The sequence below is a fragment of the Manis pentadactyla genome, chromosome 8 (assembly GCF_030020395.1).
Source record: "Manis pentadactyla isolate mManPen7 chromosome 8, mManPen7.hap1, whole genome shotgun sequence".
NCBI classification, from domain to species: domain Eukaryota; kingdom Metazoa; phylum Chordata; class Mammalia; order Pholidota; family Manidae; genus Manis; species Manis pentadactyla.
In genome coordinates, this window is record NC_080026.1 from 17,603,720 (window position 1) to 17,623,534 (window position 19,815).

The following is a 19,815-nucleotide window of genomic DNA, read 5'->3' on the forward strand; positions in this document are numbered from 1 at the left end:
CAGAAATGAGAACGGAAAAATCACGACAGACTCCACAGAAATACAAAGAATTATTAAAGACTACTATGAAAACCTATATGAGCTGGAAAGCCTGGAAGAAATGGACAACTTCCTAGAAAAATACAACGTTCCAAGACCGACCAAGGAAGAAACACAAAAGTTAAACAAACCAATTACGAGCAAAGAAATTGACACAGTAATCAAAAAACTACCGAAGAACAAAACCCCCAGGCCGGACAGATTTACCTTGGAATTTTATCAGACACACAGAGAAGACATAATACCCATTCTCCTTAAAGTTTTCCAAAAAATAGAAGAGGAGGGAATACTCCCAAAACTCATTCTATGAAGCCAACATCACCCTAATACAAAAACCAGGCAAAGATCCCACCAAAAAAGAAAATTACAGACCAATATCCCTGATGAATGTAGATGCAAAAATACTCAATAAAATATTACCAAACTGAATTCAACAGTATATCAAAAGGATCATACACCACGACCAAGTGGGATTCATCCCAGTGATGCAAGGATGGTACAACATTCGAAAATCCATCAACATCATCCACCACATCAACAAAAAAAAAGACAAAAAACACATGATCATCTCCATAGATGCTGAAAAAGCATTTGACAAAATTCAACATCCATTCATGATAAAAACTGTCAGCAAAATGGGACTAGAGGGCAAGTACCTCAACATAATAAAAGGCCATATATCATAGACCCACAGCCAACATTATACTGAACAGCGAAAAGCTGAAAGCTTTTCCTCTGAGATTGGGAACTAGACAGGGATGCCCACTCTCCCCACTGTTATTTAACATAGTACTGGAGGTCCTAGCCATGGCAATCAGACAAAACAAAGAAATACAAGGAATCCAGATTGGTAAAGAAGAAGTTAAACTGTCACTACTTGCAGATGATATGATATTGTACATAAAAAACCCTAAAGACTCCACTCCAAAACTATTAGAACTGATATCAGAATACAGCAAAGTTGCAGGATACAAATTAACACACAGAAATCTGTAGCTTTCCTATACACTAACAATGAACCAATAGAAAGATAAATCAGGAAAACAATTCCATTCACAATTGCATTAAAAAGAATAAAATACCTAGGAATAAACCTAACCAAAGAAGTGAAAGACCTATACCCTGAAAACTACAAGTCACTCTTAAGAGAAATTAAAGGGGACACTAACAAATGGAAACTCATCCCATGCTCATGGCTAGGAAGAATTAATATCGTCAAAATGGCCATCCTGCCCAAAGTAATATACAGATTCGATGCAATCCCTATCAAATTGCCAGCAACATTCTTCAATGAACTGGAACAAATAATTCAAAAACTCATACGGAAACACCAAAGACCCCAAATAGCCAAAGCAATCCTGAGAAAGAAGAATAAAGTAGGGGGGATCTCACTCCCCAACTTCAAGGTCTACTACAAAGCCATCGTAATCAAGACAATTTGGTACTGGCACAAGAACAGAGCCACATACCAGTGGAACAGACTAGAGACTCCAGACATTAACCCAGACATATATGGTCAATTAATATTTGATAAAGGAGCCATGGACATACAATGGCGAAATGACAGTCTCTTCAACAGATGGTGCTGGCAAAACTGGACAGCTACATGTAGGAGAATGAAACTGGACCATCGTCTAACCCCATATACAAAAGTAAACTCAAAATGGATCAAAGACCTGAATGTAAGTCATGAAACCATAAAACTCTTAGAAAAAAACATAGGCAAAAACCTCTTAGACATAAACATGAGTGACCTCTTCGTGAATACATCTCTCTGGGAAAGGAAAACAACAGCAAAAATGAAAAGTGGGACTATATTAAGCTGAAAAGCTTCTGTACAGCAAAAGACACCATCAATAGAACAAAAAGGAACCCTACAGTATGGGTGAATATATTTGAAAATGACAGATCTGATAAAGGCTTAACATCCAAAATATATAAAGAGCTCACCCACCTCAACAAACAAAAAACAAACAATGCACTTAAAAAATGGGCAGAGGAACTGAACAGACAGTTCTCCAAAAAAGAAATACAGATAGCCAATAGACACATGAAAAGATGCTCCACATCGCTATTTATCAGAGAAATGCAAATTAAAACCACAATGAGGTATCACCTCACACCAGTAAGGATGGCTGCCATCCAAAAGACAAACAACAAATGTTGGTGAGGCTGTGGATAAAGGGGAACCCTCCTACACTGCTGGTGCGAATGTAAGTTAGTTCAACCACTGTGGAAAGCATTATGGAGTTTCCTCAAAATGCTCAAAATAAACTTACCATTTGACCCAGGAATTGCACTCCTAGGAATTTATTACAAGAATGCAGCACTCAAGTTTGAAAAAGACAGATGCACCCCTATGTTTATCGCAGCACTATTTACAATAGCCAAGAATTGGAAGCAACCTAAGTGTCCATCAGTATATTATTGGATAAAGAAAATGTGGTACATATACGCAATGGAATATTACACAGCCATAAGAAAAAAACAAATCCTACCATTTGCAGCAACATGGATGGAGCTAGAGGGTATTATGCTCAGTGAAATAAGCCAAGCGGAGAATGAGAAATACAAAATGATTTCACTCATCTGTGGAGTATAAGAACAAAGGAAAAACTGAAAGAAGAAAACAGGAGCAGAATCTCAGAATCCAAGTATGGACTAACAGATACCAAAGGGAAAGGGACTTGGGAGGTTGGGTGGGTTGGGAGGGATAATGGGGGGGAAAATGAAGCAGCGTATTAAGATTAGCATGCATAAAGAGGGGTGGTGGGAGAAAGGGGAGGGCTGTACAACACAGAGAAGACAAGTAGTGATTCTACAGCATTTTGCTATGATGATGGACAGTGACTGTAAAGGGGTTTATAGGGGGAACCTGGTATAGGGGAGAGCCTAGTAAACATAATATTCTTCATGTAATTGTAGATTAATGATAAGAAAAAAAAAAAAGGGTGATTACTCCCTGATAGGATAAAACTAATGTAAATCAACGACTAATGCATGCTTTAAATATCCTTAATTTTGATCATTCAAAGGGTGTCAGAGGATCAGCTATGGAAGTACATTTTTCTGATAATATTCCTTTCTCTTTAAAAAAAAAAAAAGCAGTACCTGTGTGGTGACCTCCAATAAGTTATTCACAATGGTATAAAGGACATATCAAAGTGTGGGCAAAGGGTCTGTTTGTGTTTATACAGAGGATCAAAGCCCAATTTGGCTACCCAGAAAACGATATAAGATACGATATGAAGAAGAAGTTACAACATCAACATACTCTGCAAGAGTCATTCCAGAAGGTGATCATCAAAAAATGTCAACAAAGATCCTGGCACTGTTGCAGTTGTAGCTGCATTCATCCCACTGGTTCCTGGAATTGCCATTGGAATGAAGGGGGAGATATCTAAGCTGGCCTGTGCATACAGTAAAATAACAAATTTGACTGGATCTATACTGTTGGAACTCAACCAAGAATTAGGAGAAGTGCAAGTTGCTGCGCTCCAAAATCTTGAGATTACAGACTATCTACTGTTAAAAGAACATATGGGATGTGAACAGTTCCCAGGAATGTGTTGTTTTAAATTGTCTGATTTTTCTTAAACTATTCATATTCAGTTAGACAATATCCATCATATCATAGATAAGTTTTCACAAATGCTTAGGGTGCCTAACTGGTTTTCTTGGTTTCACTGGAGATGGCTGTTAATTGTAGGTCTGCTTTGGTTATTTAACTGTATTCCTATTATGTTAATGTGTGTGCGCAATTTAATTAGTATTTTAGAACCTATACATGCTTATGTTACTCTACAAGAAGATATGTCAAAGAAATAACCAATCTTCCCATGTTTTCTTCTGCCTGCCACTTCTATAGCTTTTCTTCTTCCTTCCTAATTACAACCCTTAAATAGAATTCGTGCCTCATATCGATTTTACCGAGTATCATAATTCTTTTAAGCGGTAAAGATACCTCAAGACAAATGCTGGGCATAAATCCCACAGGGCATAAATCTGCAAAGAAGTAAAAAGCTAACCTTTTCAAACAATATTGCTTCTCTCTCACTTACCAACTTTACATTTCCCTGTATGGCCCCGGAAGATGACTGGTTAGCCAGAGACGGGTAAGATTCCTCAAGGGAGGAACAACCTAAGACAGGCACAGTCGCAGGGGGGCCATCAGGTGAGAAATTTGGGATCAACAGAGGTGAGGCTTAGAACCTCAACCCCCCTGTTTTTAGATAAATCTTCTGCATCCGTGAATGTTTTGTTGCCCTTGTCTAGCTTGGATTAATACTTAGCCTATAGGCACACATCTGATCATCCACATTTGCTTTCTTACAGCACTAAACTATGTTTTCTACCTTTATCTTGCATCTACCTACCACTTCAGCATTTTATTAAAAAAAAAAAATAATAATAATAATAATAAGGGAGAAATGTGGGATTTACATATAAATCAAGTATAAAAATCAAACAAATAATCATATCTGACTTGATTGTTTATAGTTCATAATGCGTGATCAAAACTGAAAGTTTCTGTGATGACTGCCCTTGTACTGTTCACCATGTAAGAACTTATTCACTATGTAAGAATTTGTTCACCATGTAAGAACTTGTTCGTTGTGCTTCAGAAGATCGGAGACTGATGAGAATTAGGCTTGGGGTGGATTAATAATTGTGCATTGAGTCCCCTGTACAGAATTTTATCGTTGTTAACTATTAACAACCATTTGATCAATAAATATGAGAGATGCCCTCTCAAAAAAAAAAAATCCCTGCAGATTTGGTCAATGAAATTATGTTGCAATGTTCTTAAATGTCTTGTTCAATTAGTTAGTGGGAGAGTTAAGAAAATTTCTATTATATATCCATCTATCTACTCATCTACCAATCAGTCAGCTCTCAATTTATCCATATAACTTATACAGCAAAGAATTTGAAGTGGCTAATAAGAAATAGTCTTCCTGATACCAGTTTCCAAATTTACACATCATGTTTTTCTGTGAATTTTAGCACTGCTCTTGAAAGCAATTTCTTTCAAGGTTATTGAAACATCGTTTCTTCTTAGTAATTTTTTTTCTTTGATATAATAGGATTCTATTGAATCTTATTTGGCAAGTAACTGAGGTCTCTGGAGAAAAAAATCTGAAAATTTGAGAAACTATAGCTCAGCCTTAGGCTGTTATTTGCAAAGGCCAAATACTACAATATCTACACTGTTAGTGTTTAGCTCTGTATTAATAACATTTCTTATATATTATAAATAATAAAGAGAAATGATAAACATACAAACTTTTATTATTGATTTTAGTCACTCTATTCAGAATTCTGTTAATCAAGTAAGAGAAAAAATGTCTTCAACACCTAAGGTGATTTATTTCTATTTTATTAATTATGTATACAAACATGAGGCATAAACAGCTGAAATAGTCACACAGTTTTGATTTTTTAATCATAAGATATAATGGCTTCATTTGGCTAACCATTCTTCAGGTTTAGAAACCAAAGGAAAATTAGACGCTGTGAACATCTCTTCTTCCATCTTTATTCTGTCCACTATCACCAAAAGAAAGCAGAAGAAGGGAGGCAAAGGCATAACTGTTCTCTTATTAGAATGATGTGTAATCAAATGGTATATGCAATTACAAATGGTAAATTCAGTGGAATATTACACACCATGGCTTCGTTGGAACATAGTTTTGGGTAAGAAGATGCAGCTTTCAGTAGAGAAGAAATTTCATTTAAGAGTTTATGCCAAGAAGCCACAGGGCATAAATATGCAAAGAAGTAAAAAGCTAACCTTTTCAAACAATAGGGCTTCTCTCTCACTTACCAACTTAACATTTCCCTGTATGGCCCCTGAAGATGACTGGTTAGCCAAAGACGGGTAAGATTCCTCAAGGGAGGAACAACCTAAGACAGGCACAGTCGCTGGGGGGCCATCAGGTGAGAAATTGGGGATCAGCAGAGGTGAGGCTTAGAACCTCACCCTCCCTGTTCTGAGAGAAATCTTCTGCATACATGGATGTTTTATTGCCCTTGTCTAGCTTGGATTAACACATAGTCTACAGGCACACACCTGATCATCTACATTTGCTCTCTTACAACACTAAACTATGTTTTCTACCTTTATCTCATATCTACCTACCACTTCAGCATTTTATTAAAAATAATGATAATAAAGAGAGAAATGTGGTATCCACATATAAATCAAGTATAAAAATCAAATGAATATTCATATTTGAACTGACTGTTTATAGTTCATAATGCATGAACAAAACCGAAAGCTTCTGTGATGACTGCCCTTGTAATGTTCACCATGTAACGTATTCACTATGTAAGAATTTGTTCTCCATGTAAGAACTTGTTCGTTATGCATCAGAAGATTGGAGACTGACGAAAATTAGGCTTGGGGTGGATTAATGATTGTGCATTGAGCATCTATACAGAATTTTATTGTTGTTAACAACCATTTGATCAATAAATATGAGAGATGCCCTCACACACAAAAAAATAATATATATATATATATATGTATGTACATATATATATGTGTATATATATATATATATATATATATATATATATATATATATATATATATATAAACACACTTCCAATTGTAAAATAAATAAGTAACCGGGATGTAATGTATAGCATAACGAATATAGTCAAAATATTGTAACAATTTTGTATGGTGATAGCTAGTAGCTAGAATTATCATGTATATAAATGTTGAATCACTGTGTTGTACACCTGAAACTAATGTAATACTGTGTGTCAACTACCCTTCAATAAAAAATAATTATCCAGGAAAAAAAAAAAAAGAGTTTATGCCAGCTTAGCCACTGAGCAAAGAAGCTTAGTTGAATCCTGTAGAGTCTATGCAACACAAATGGTTTCAAAGCTATTTTTAAAGGATAAGAAAAAATTTAAAGTTTTGCTTAGTATGGGCAATGGCTTCTTTTTCTGCCAATGTCCATGTTTACAACAAGTAGTAGAGACAAACACCTTAACTTGTGCTTAAAGACCTATACCCCCAAAACAGGAATAGTTATTTTTCTTTTTTCCTTAATCCTTTCTCATAATCCTCACAACCTGATAAAACACTAAGCTTCCCAGAGGAGGTACAATGGTGCAAATTTTAATGTTTGCTTTTGCTTTCATTTCATGTCTAATGGGGGTCAGAGTGAACAGTGAAGTCAGACATTTTAAAGTGTTTTGGTTAACATGATAAAATTATTCAGCATATTGAGGTGATATTTAACTCATCACCCTGAAAACTCCCTATATGACCTCTGTTTTCTTGTCTCAACAGACTGTTAGGAAAGTCTTATAAATTATCACCTAAACCATTACAAAGTAATATAATATAAATGCACTATATTCTCCAAAGAATATAGATTCACAGATTTTACCTGAGGCAGGATTTTTTTCTCTCAGAATCAAAATATATTAGATTTTAACATGAGTTGGAAGGAATATTAAACAGTTGAAGACTCCAAATACAGCTTTTTCTTTCAAAGTCTATGCTCTGTGCACAACCTTGCCCTGCATGACAACTTTAGCACCGCCAATTGTAAAGAACTGTCTCACAGGCTTTAAAAGTATCTATCTTTGCTTCTTTCCTCCAATTTAAAGTGGATTTTCATTTGACTGAGGAAAATCAAATAGAGAAAATATGACAGATAAAACTTAGAAATATGTCATTAGTTGCTATTAAACAATAAGAAATATTGTCTTATATTTGTATAACATCTTACAGAACAAAAGTATTTTTCACTATTTATACTTAGTAACTAGAGGGATTATAAGTAGAGTCAGTGATGATTTTTTTCAGGGGGAAATCAAATTGGCAGAAGGTGTCAGGACTATTAAAATAAATTTCATATTGTTTGATTGCATAATTCTAAAGAGACCACATTATATGCAGAAACTGTAGATTGGAAAACATAATTGATAAGAAATAGTGTAAAAAAACTCTTAATCAACTTTAGATTATAAGAAAACAGAGGAAGAGATATGAGCAGTCATTATAATCTTTATTGGTAAAAAACAATTAATGGCATAAGAAAATACTAACGATATATCAACTTTTAAATTGTGGAAAATGTGTCTGGAAAGAAATGTTCTGGAAGGAAATAAAACAAAATCCTGAAAGAGGTGGCTCATTGCTGTTCTGCTTTTGAATACCTTTCCATACTCATCACATTTATTTTGCAATGAACATATGCATTATTTATATTATCAGAAATAAATTTAAAATAACTCCTTTCAAATACATTCCTCATTTAATATTTTATAATGCTTCACAAGTTAGGCAAGGAAGGGAATGATTTTCTATTTTATAGTTGAAAAAAATGGGTGATATCCCAAGTGGAGGAAATTGAAATAAAATCCAGATCCTCCCAAGCCAGCTTCAAAGCTTCTTCGATGACATCACACTAGAAGCATCCAGGAAATATTATATGTGCAAATTCTATGAGATTTCATACCAAGGACACAATAATTATAATCAGAGATGTTATTAATGATTTTTTTAATTTGATCTTTATAAATCCCTTACTCCAACTGAGAGATAAATGAATATATGAGATCAGACAAATGTTAATAAAAGGGGGTATTAAAGTAAGTAAAATGTGTCAGGAATAAAAACTCATTAGTTACATCTATGTTTGATTTATTATGATAGCAAGGATTAGAAGAAAGTCTAAAACTCTTTTGTTTTACTTTAGGAAGATACTGAACATGGTACTCCAGGTAAGGATGAAGGAAGCCATATGAAGAATATTAACAATCACAAATATGAGAACTCATAGTAAGACACAAAGGGTGAAGAAAATTAAGCAGATCTGAAAAATAACCAGTAGGATTTTAATAATCTACTTTAATCATGAGGAATTAGAAACTATCTTTGCAACTACTGAGCGTTACTTACAGGGCTTTTTAGGCCTGTAACTTTTAGTCAAGAAACTAAAGCAATCAATAAGAGCAAAGTCAGGTTCTTTTCCAGAAGAGCACACCTAGCAGTTGACATAGTTTACCTTCTGTGCACCCACACTCTGGCCACTTACGGGGGCCTGTCTCCCTCATCCAGCATACAGATGGCCAGTGTCAGACAGTGGGTTACTTAAGAGTAGAGATAACTCTGCTCATCTCTGTATGTGTGCACAGTGCTCAATGGTTTATATGCATATGCATTTGCAAAAGGAATCAAACTCATTTTGACAGCCTGAACCAAATCAACTCAAAAGTTACATGTACTAGAAAAAATGCATAATACACCCCTCACTAATTAAATGATTCAGGAGATTATCTGCATGACCAGATAACTTATGCTACTAGTTGTGTATTCTATTAGGTAACATATATGCACATTCACACAGGGCTAGTAACATGTTCCATGAAGTTTCAACCTTAGTGATTTCCTAGACAGTAGCCTCTAAGTCTTAGTGATTTCCTAGACAGTAGCCTCTAAGTCTAGGTCACAAATTTTTTAAATTATAGTTGGGCGAATAAAATTAATAGGTAAAGTTGATGTGTTGCAAGAAAAATATTTCCCTCACCTTTGATTGGGACACAGGGACAGAGAAATATTTCTCCAAATGCAAGAATGATGACAAATGGCAACTGATCCTCAAACTCAGAGCCAGGTACACACACACACACACACACACACACACACACAAACACACACACACACACACACACACACACACACACACACACACACACACACACACACAAAGAATTTGGGGATTTGGTCTAAACTTTCCTGCCATTTCTATGTGGGCAGCTTCTACTCAACTCCACTTGATGGCTCCAAGTACGAATACAGGACGATTGCAGCAAGATCTTTTAACTTCCTAAGGATAGTTGGAAATCCAGATTTTTATTTAGAGCATCTTATTTTTTAAATGTTGGTAATTTTTTAAAAATTCAAGATACTATATAGGCCCTGTAAAACACAACTACAGAGCATATTTGACACAAAAGCTCCTGGCTTAACAATTTAATTGCCTTATTGTCACACATGTAAATGAGATATTCCTGAGAAGTCATATAATTTGACGATGGATGTCAAGAAGAGTTTATTGATTAAAGACAATTAAATATTCGTGATATGTGTGCTATTATTCCATAGCCATAACTTCATAAATACCAAGTATTTCACAAACTCCATTTATTATCAAAATGAAAATATCAAAGCCCAGAGGTTGACATAGAATAATAAGTATAGCCATTATGAACTTTATTTTAAATGTAGCATAACTAACGCTAGGTCACAAGTTCAAGTTGGTTCTCTGTGTATGCAACTGCATAATTGTATTTCTAAATGATGACTAACTAGCCAATTATAGTCACTAAAAAGTTCTGTCATAACTGACATTTTAAATGAAGGCATCTACAAAGAAAACTGAAATTTCAAGCTCGTTTTAATCATGTTAGCTATTCAGAATTCTGTTAATCAAGCAGGAAAAAAACTCATCTTCAACACCTACAATGATTTATCTGTTTGTAAGAATGTGAGAAAAATGATCACATCCTCAAGTAATATATTACAAGTACAAAGAAAGTTCACATTACAGCTATGCAGATGAAAATTACCTGCAGGCTGTTTCAACACAGCCAGTGAATTAATTAACCTTTCCCCATAAAAATCTAGAAACTTCAGCAAAGATCAAGGTTTCTCCGTTTCTCTTACTCCAACTCCCTCAGCATTTTAGAAAGTGAGATAATGTGCAGCTACTGAGGTAAACAAATAATCTATACTTAGATTTTAAGCAGCAAGTTGGATGTTTCCTTTTTCGGTTTAGTTAATGAAAGATAAGAAATAAAAGCTGATTCCTGTGTAAATCTTTACTTTCGTGAACGAGATCTTTAATTTCTTACTATGATTGTTGGTATCTGTTAATTATATACCTTCTGACTCTATAAGAAAATAAAGTTAAACAAAGCATGTCTTTTGCCAATGTGTTTTAAAAAAAAATGAGTACACACACATGATCTTTTAATTTTCCAATGAACTAAAACACATTAACTATCTTTATATTGGTCAAGTATTTTGATAATTTTCACTTGGAAACTGAAAAATCAGTTACACTAAATGAAATTATGACCTGGATAAATAGGATCTCTAATAAACAATGGTAATATGAGCAACTAAATTTCCCCTAGTTGTTAAAGGTAAGGATCAATAAGACTTGGTGAATGTGAAGATTACAGCATGACTTAAGGAACAAAGTCCTAATTTGCACTTTGAATTTTGACATAATAATTTCACATCTTTATGTAATTGTTTGGAGCCACGTTTTAGTTTTCTCTTTGATGTAGTAATATCTTCTTAAGAGGGTTAGAGTCCCAATATTTAATTGTTCAATGACAAACAGTTAGAGGTGTTCTCTTCCATTAGCCAATTTTTAGATTTAGTTTTAGTTGATTCATTATGTCATTAGCCTTGACAGTGATAAGCCATTCCCTCAGTAAACCAGGAGACACCCAGGTTTAGGTAATAGGTTATACATGTTGTTTTAGAACGTTAGCATATTTCTCTGCTGTTACAACTAAATGATAATTTGCCAAATTCCTCTCTAAGGAACTAAAACAGTAAGCTCCTTCTCAAAAGAATTGTTCGGGAAATCACTTTTGGGTTGCAGGTAAGAGATAGATAACAATATGTTAAAATAAGAAGGTGATAAATCTATGTTAAATAATTGGGTAATGCTAATCTAGATGACTAATGATGCATATGATGTCTCTTATTTTATAAAGGCAAGCACATATATAAAAAAACATTTCAAATTACGTAGCTATTTTAAATAAGAAACAATCCTCATAATTGTTAATGTGTGAAACTTTTCCAAATGGATTGGATCTTTTCCAAATGGATTGGATCAATTCAAAAGAAAGAATTGTATTCTAATACAATTAGAAGGAAGATAGTTCTTTTTGGTATATATAAAGAAGCTAGTTCTTTTAGAATATTTAACAAAACCTTTTTGGTTATTTCAATTTTGGGAATACCTCTAATATAGCATACACATTTAGGTAAGATATACATCTACCTTAAGTGTCAAGGCGAGCATATATCTATCACATAGAAAATTCACAATAAGCATATTTTGAATATAAGAATACACAAAGTTTCAAAATTCTGCCAACACCTGAATTTGTCTGTGCTAACAAACTAGATTTACTATTGCCATTTATCCTTAGATGATCATCTAACAGATGATAATGCATTTGTGTATATGAATAAAAAATATATGACTTTAAAAGACTTAAATTTGAGGATACCAATTTATACTACTCCTTAATTATTGTAGGAATACACATGCTATCCTTTGGAAGATATGATTCACATACCTGACAGGTAACGTTCTGTCTCCTTTCCTTCTATCCATTTCTCTTTGGGGAACAGGATACCAACGAAAATTCAGTTTCCAATTAAAACCCCCATAAGTCATGTCTGACCCAGCCATATATTCAAAGGTATCATCACTAATCACATCAATGATGGGGCACACGACTGTTTTACTGCAGAAAAATTGAAACCAGTTTACATGTAAATAATAATTTAAACATCACATTAGCTTCAAACTCATGCAGCTGATACATTGAAATTCAATTATTTTGTGACTTTAATATGTCTTCTTTTATTTTATCCTTTTTCTCCATAGAATTATTTCCTTTTACTACATCGTCCCTAGAGTCCACTTTAGTCTATCATGTATAATCTAATCAAATAAACTAATTGATCTTTAAGTTGATTTCCAAAAGCATTCTAAGTACTAACTCAACAAGATAAACATGTTCTATTTTTCATAAAACCTCTCCCACCAGCACGATTTGTAGAGCTGCTTTCAGATTAAACATCATTTTAGCTATAGCCACAGAAAAGCAGTAGCATGCATAGGGTGGAAAATGGATGATGGTAAATTAGATCTGGTTGTTTGAATCTCAAAGGGGATAGCCTAAAGAAACAGTTTTGAGAAAATCTTCATGGAGTAAATACTTACTAGGAAACATAAACAAAAAACACACACACACAAAAAAATCATGATCATCAGTGTAATTAAATGTGTCCTCTGAAAGATATTAGGGTCATGACAATTTTCGGGTGAACTGTCCTACACTTAAGAATTGACAGTGACAATCCACATAGTTTACGATAGGGAAACATATGTCACTTCACGTCACTTTGGTTTCTAGTATTTTACCCCATGACACATTTTTTTCCCTAAAGTGAAAGAAAGTGCCAGGAGATTTGATGTTCTTGATAGAGGTTTCTTAGGTACTCTTTTAATCCATGGGAGATCAATAGGTACTCTTTTAATCCATGTCTCCAGTCTCTGCCTACTCCCAGATGATGTATTTTATTATGGGATCAACCTTCTGTCATCTCCCCAGTAAATGTTTGAGACCACCCAAGTTTGTATTGGTTGTAGCTAATTCCAAAGAGCAAAGCTTGTTTTTCATATGTGGCAGAAGGTAATACACAAATATAGTTTTGAATAGCCCACAGATGTGTAAAGCAAAGAAATGTTGTCCATTATTTATTCTGGTTTTGTAACACCAGTGTCACCAGTGCTAATTTTCAACTGGATCTTATCTTCCACACAACTGGCCAAAACCTAGAGTTCTTTGAAATCAATAGGATGCATCTAGCCTTGAAAAAAAGCTTCTTTGTATCTTTGGTCCCTACAAAATCATTATCTTTCTCTCTTTCTTCATTAAATTTAATGATTTAATTTGTAGGGAGATAAAATTAGATCTAATAACCCTGAACAGGACTTAATTACCTAGTGATGCAACTTTACAACTTACAAGCAGTACAAGACATTAGAGTTCACTATAAGCAACTACAATCTAAATATGTTTTTAGATTAAAAAATACATGATTTCTATACAACCACACTGAAACATTATATTAAAAACTAAGTTGAATATGAAATACATGTTTAAGAAAGCAGCGTAATGTGTGAAAAGTTGTCAGGAAATACATTTGAGATGTTCTAAGTTCATTTTGCTTTGCCAGTCTTACCATCCTAGACAGAGGATGACATAGTAGAGATACTACTGTCCACATAGAAATTCAACACACAGAAATGGTGGCCAACTCCCATCAACTCTTTTTGAATAGATGAAATACAGATACAGACATTTCATCAGTAAATTAATGTACATCCTAGGCCTGCTGTACAACCCACAGACTGGAAAAATGTTATTCCCATGTATACATGGCTAATAGGTTCAGTGGGTAAAAGGTTCCCACTGCGTTCTTCAGGGGCTACGGTTCATTTTACTGACAACTTCCATCCATCTTCTGAAAGTACCAAGTCCTACCATTTACATGATGTAGCTGGCCTAGCTCATACTAAAAAGCAGCCCCTGTTTTAGATACTAAGTTAAAATGTCAAGTCTAAAAAGACCTTTCTACTGTAGGAAAAATGATCATGCAAACAAGGTGTTATGCAATGCTTTGTTTTTTTTATCAGACAGCATTAAAAGAGTCATCTTCATTAGGTGCTTAGGAGTTATACCCACTTATCACTGATATTTATGAATATCTGCAAAAAAAGCTTGTACTTCATATCTTTATCATCAGAAAGAATTGCAGGTATCTACAAAGGTTCCTAGTTTCTACAAAGTATTATTCAATTTTTCATATTACATAATCTGTATGTACAAAGTGACAATATTATTTAAATTAACTTGTTCTTATCAACATGCTTTTTTTCTTTTTTAATCATGATTTTTTCATTTCACTTAGTATGTGTGTTTGTGGTTAAGATCCTCAAGATTGTTTTGAACTAAACTTTGAATAAAGGCAGTGCCCTAGTAGAGAGAAAACTGGTCTGGGAATGAGAAGAACTAAATTGTTGTTTCTATCACTTCCTGTAACTGGGTGACGTACTTTGCTTCTTTGTTCCTTCCTATTATTATGTACAGACAACATCTACATGACCTGTGTCACAGGGTGGTTGTGAAGACACCATAAGGTACTCTGAAAATGTATTTTATAAAATATGCAACTATTTCACATTGCTGATTTCCTTCATCTACAAAATGAATATTCAACACATTTGCACTGTTTGACTATTTCTTCATCAAATATTCATGTTCAGCATGAATAAGCCAAGGTCTTTATTAAGTAAGGGAAGGGGATTACTGCTTTCTTTTTAAAGCTGGGAAATCAACTTTCTGGAAATAGCAAGTTGGAAGAGAATTTTTGATGAACAGCTGGAAATGTCCTAACGGGTTCAGTCGTAGCCCAGGCAGACAGAACACAAGCCTTCTTACCTGTCTTCCTTTATTCTTGCCAACAAGGGCTCCAGCCATCCTAATGTGCATTCACAGTGTGCGTCAAGAAATGTTATGACCTGCCCTTTTGAAGCAGCTGCTCCTCGAAGGCGGGCGCGTATTAACCCAGAGCGCTCTTCCATTCTAATGATTTTTACCGGCACTTCTAAATTTTGCACGTAATTCTCTAATGTCAACTTGAGAAAATCTGTAATGTGCAATGAGAACTGAGAAAGTTTTGAGCTGTCATAAGCCACAGTAGAGATACTACTGCCCATATAGAAATTCAACACACAGAAATGGTGGCCAACTCCCATCAACTCTTTTTGAATAGATGAAATACAGATACAGACATTTCATCAGTCAGTTAATGTACAGTTCATTAAAACCCTGTCACTTGGCTGACAAGGGTAAGGATATAATAGGAAGTTAATATACCGAACTAATTTAGAAACTGGGCCAACAGTGCCAAATGTAAGCTCCTTAATTGTAAGTTACTTTGATTTTACCTGTACCTAAAAGAAAAAAAAGAAAAGAATATCCACCAAGTCCTATAAATCATACAATCAACTGAGCTAGAAAAAAAGAAATACTTTTGAAGATCATTTTAGCTGGTTTCTTAGGTAATAAGGATTAAATGGAATCATGAGAAAAACAAAGTATTAGTTACTTGTTCCTGGAGTTGGCACTGACTTGGTATATTGATGAAAATTTGATAGGTATTGCAGGATTAGTATAAGGAAAACACAGACCATCGTCCGGCCATCTTTTGACTATAACAAAGTTTTCTAATTAAAAAAAAGAATACAAGGAAAACATTTATACCTCTTTCACTGGCATCATCTACCAAGATGACCTCAGAGAGCAGAGAGCGTGGGGAACGATTTATAACACTGTAAACAGTTCTAAGGAGAGTGCTCCAAGCTTCATTATGAAACACAATGACTACACTTGTGTTTGGAAGTTCATCGGGGTAGACCTTTGTCTTGCATCTAGTAAAGAGGAAGAAGAGGGACATGTTGATAAATTCATTTTTCATTCTGATCATTGTAATAAAAAATATCCATAATAACATGACTTTAGACTTGAAAGCCCTTTACTAAGGAAATGTTTTGTGATTATCTAAAATCATTTTCCTTTTTATAAATGCTGTAAGTAATCACTTGGCATTTTGAAAATTAAATATGCATAATTACTAATATTTTAACTCCTGTAGGGAACAAAGCAGCATGATTTCCACAGTACTAAGAAAGCTGAAATAACATTCTGCAACTATCAATAGAACCAGGTACAACAGAGATAGATGAATTCATTTGATGATTATAATTTTATTTTTTGTTTAGAGAAAAGAATGATTGTACTACTCATAAAACCTAAGAACATAAAAGGATATATGTTCAGAGGATTTTGAATCATGTAAAATTAGATCATTTTTCTTTTCTAAAATGTAATCATATATGCCTTCCATTCTATTTGAGAATGCCGTAGACCATGTCTATTTTGAAGGGTTTCAGGGCCATGATGCACTTGCAGATTCTCAAATAATACTATCAGTCAAAATTGGATATAGGGAAAGGGAATAGGCTCCCAGAACTTCTCACACTTTAATGTGTATAGGAATCACTTAGGAATGTGTTAAAATGCAGATTCAGATTCAGTAAGTGATGCAACTTGAGATTCTGCCTTTTTTAAAAAGCTTCCAGGTAATTAAAATGTTGCTGGTCACCAAGGAACACTGATTAGTAAGGGGCTACACTATAATTACCATCGCTATTAGATCTTGAAGTTTTGAGAAACACTGAATTTTGCTTATAAGTCCCATGAAACTCAGATTTCACTTTGCAAGTAATCTAAAAATGTACATTTGAGTAAACAATGAGCATAGTGCTCTAGGTGGTCATCTCAAGTTTACACTGCAAATAGTCTTCACACCTGTCAACTTGTCAACATTCAGACATTTGTCATGTGATTTTAAATCATTGAGATTATTGAATATTAAAAGAAAAAAGTCACTGAGTGTCCAGAGCAGGAATATAAGTTTATTGACCTTAGGTTATTTTTTCATGAAAAGTACACTGAAGAGCTAAAGAATTAAATCATTCCATAAAAGAAAATGAACCAGATTACCTCTTGCCACTCATGAATGCCCTAAAACATGATATAAGGTAAGTGTCCTTAAAATTAATCTCCTTCACAAGTGAATGAAAAAACATTGAATCAAATGTGGAAGGTAAAGGTATATAAAACATACTGATTGTGTGCATACTGAGATTTTAATCATCTTTTAAAATAGTCAAAAATATCATCTCAGTGAGGTTCTGCAAAACAGCCAGGTAAGAATGTACATACCTGACTTCTAACATTTTTTCAACATATATTTGTTTGAAAAACATTCATTCAGCATCCACACTGTATGTATTACTGTGTATGTGAGAAAATCAAAATGTAGAAGGAAAAAGTAGTTTGATTCATAATTATCTCTCCCCATGCTGATGGCAACCTTCAAATGGGTTCTAAATGTCTCTTCACTGTTTAACTTGTACCTCCTGGTATCTCACCACTAAATGAACTTAGAGAGCCCTGTTGGTAAGTAAGAAAAGTTCTTCCATGATTCTCCTCAAACCTCCAGGCTTCTGCTTCATCAAAACAACATGTTGAGCAAAAAGTATGGTAAATCTAATTACCAATAAAGAAGTAAAGCTGGAAAAAAAGGCTGAAAGCAGTCAAAAACTAATGGTTTAATCCAAGGTTAACAGTCTATTAAAGCAACTCAGTATCATTTGGAACAAAAGTGATTTCTTTAAAGTTACATTTTTTTATATGTTATGCTAAATGTCAATAAGGAAGAAATGGATAAGCTATTTAGATGAATCATTTAAAATATCGAACTAAGAGCAGATATTGAGATCCAGCTTCTTAAAATCTTTCTATCATGCTTAATTTTCATGGTTAAAAATATCCACTCACAGTGTTAATTTTATGTTCATTATATGTGACAAAGTTACAACGATCTAACTAAAGTTACAAACATCTATTTTTAATGCAGTTATTAATGTTTACTCAGAAAATTTCCACTATGTCATTATTTATGTTGCATAAAAATAAAATATGGACAATACTTTATTAATTCTTCCTCTTCTTCCTATGCATTGAAAATGTTATATAATAAAAAATTTACAGGATGATTCTTAAGCTATACAGATTAATAGCTATCTATGCCAGTTTATCCAGTTATCTCAAGGGCATAGATATGTATGAAAATGTTATTATTTTCAATGGTTTATAATGGGTTTGTGATACACCGAACTGGTATTGCCTATGTTTCATCACATCTGTTGTTTCACCTATAGCAAGATACACCATGATTTTATGAGCCATCAAGAAGGATAAAAAAAATTGTTTTGCAAAATAAACTGTAGCATAATACTTTCTTATCACTTGAATCTACTTATACCTAATAGAGCTTATAGGCAAAGCTTTTAAACTTATTTGGACATAGATTTTTATCACTATCATCAGTCACACTACTTTCTTGTTGCTTTGAAGCTCCTTTCTTCTTTTCTAAAGAGCTTTTTCCAGCATTGGGTTGTACTGATTAATACACGGGAGAATTACATTTAACACATACCTCAGTAACAAAATATACAAAAGCTTCATCATCTTGTGGGTATCTTCCGTGGAGCTGTAAAGTTGTGATTTTCAAACTTTAAAGTGCAAAGGAATTATGCAGGGATCTTAATTAAATGCAGATTCTGATTCAGAAAATCTGGGAGGTTCTGTATTTCCAGTGAGACCCCTGGGGATGCTGACGCTGGGGTTCCTGCCTTGACATGGTAAGAAGCAAAACTATATAAATCAGTCAGCTGTTGATTAACAAGAAAATGTAGAATTGTAGGCATTGCCCTCATAATAAATATTTGCTTCATCATATGAAGTTTGATTCTTGCCCTTGTTTCCTAGCCTTCCTTTTCAGGCAGTATTTTTTTTTGTTGTTTCAATAATGAACCATACTACAATCTTCTGAAGAAGGTTGAATGACAATTAAACTCTCCACCTGCAGCATAAGCAAGACATATAACTTAGTTGAACATGACTATAGAGCAGCCGTGACCACATTTATGCAGCTTAAGAAATATTGCTGACCGAACAACTGCCGGCTGGTAGACAGTGATTGTAACCAATCCTTGAAAACTCATTCTGATTTCAGACACATAAAATATAAAAATGTACATCTTAAAAAGGGTGAATACAATAAATTTTTAATTTAACTAAGAAAAAGTTCTTACAGTGTTGTTTAGGTTTGTTTTTAAAATGCCTTTAGTATCTAAGCTGGAAGAGTTTCTAATACACTGCTTTTTAATTAAGTAATGCAGATGGTCCTTATCCCTATCAACATTCAGATATTTCTGTCATTTAATTATAATCATGGTGATTACAAAATATTAAAACATGTTTTTAAATTGTAGACTATTAAATTTT

General features: G+C 33.9%; 1 protein-coding gene across 6 annotated transcripts in view; it reads right to left on the reverse strand.

Annotated features, from left to right (window-relative positions):
- GALNT13 (polypeptide N-acetylgalactosaminyltransferase 13) overlaps positions 1–19,815 on the reverse strand; it is a 529,379-nt gene that overhangs the window by 208,220 nt on the left and 301,344 nt on the right. For all 6 annotated transcript variants that reach the window (XM_036928301.2, XM_036928300.2, XM_036928303.2 and 3 more), the window contains 3 exons: positions 16,162–16,328; positions 15,337–15,544; positions 12,400–12,570 (listed from right to left, as the gene is read on the reverse strand). In XM_036928301.2, coding sequence (XP_036784196.1) covers positions 12,400–12,570; positions 15,337–15,544; positions 16,162–16,328 — 546 coding nt within the window. The remainder of the gene's footprint in view (positions 1–12,399; positions 12,571–15,336; positions 15,545–16,161; positions 16,329–19,815) is intronic.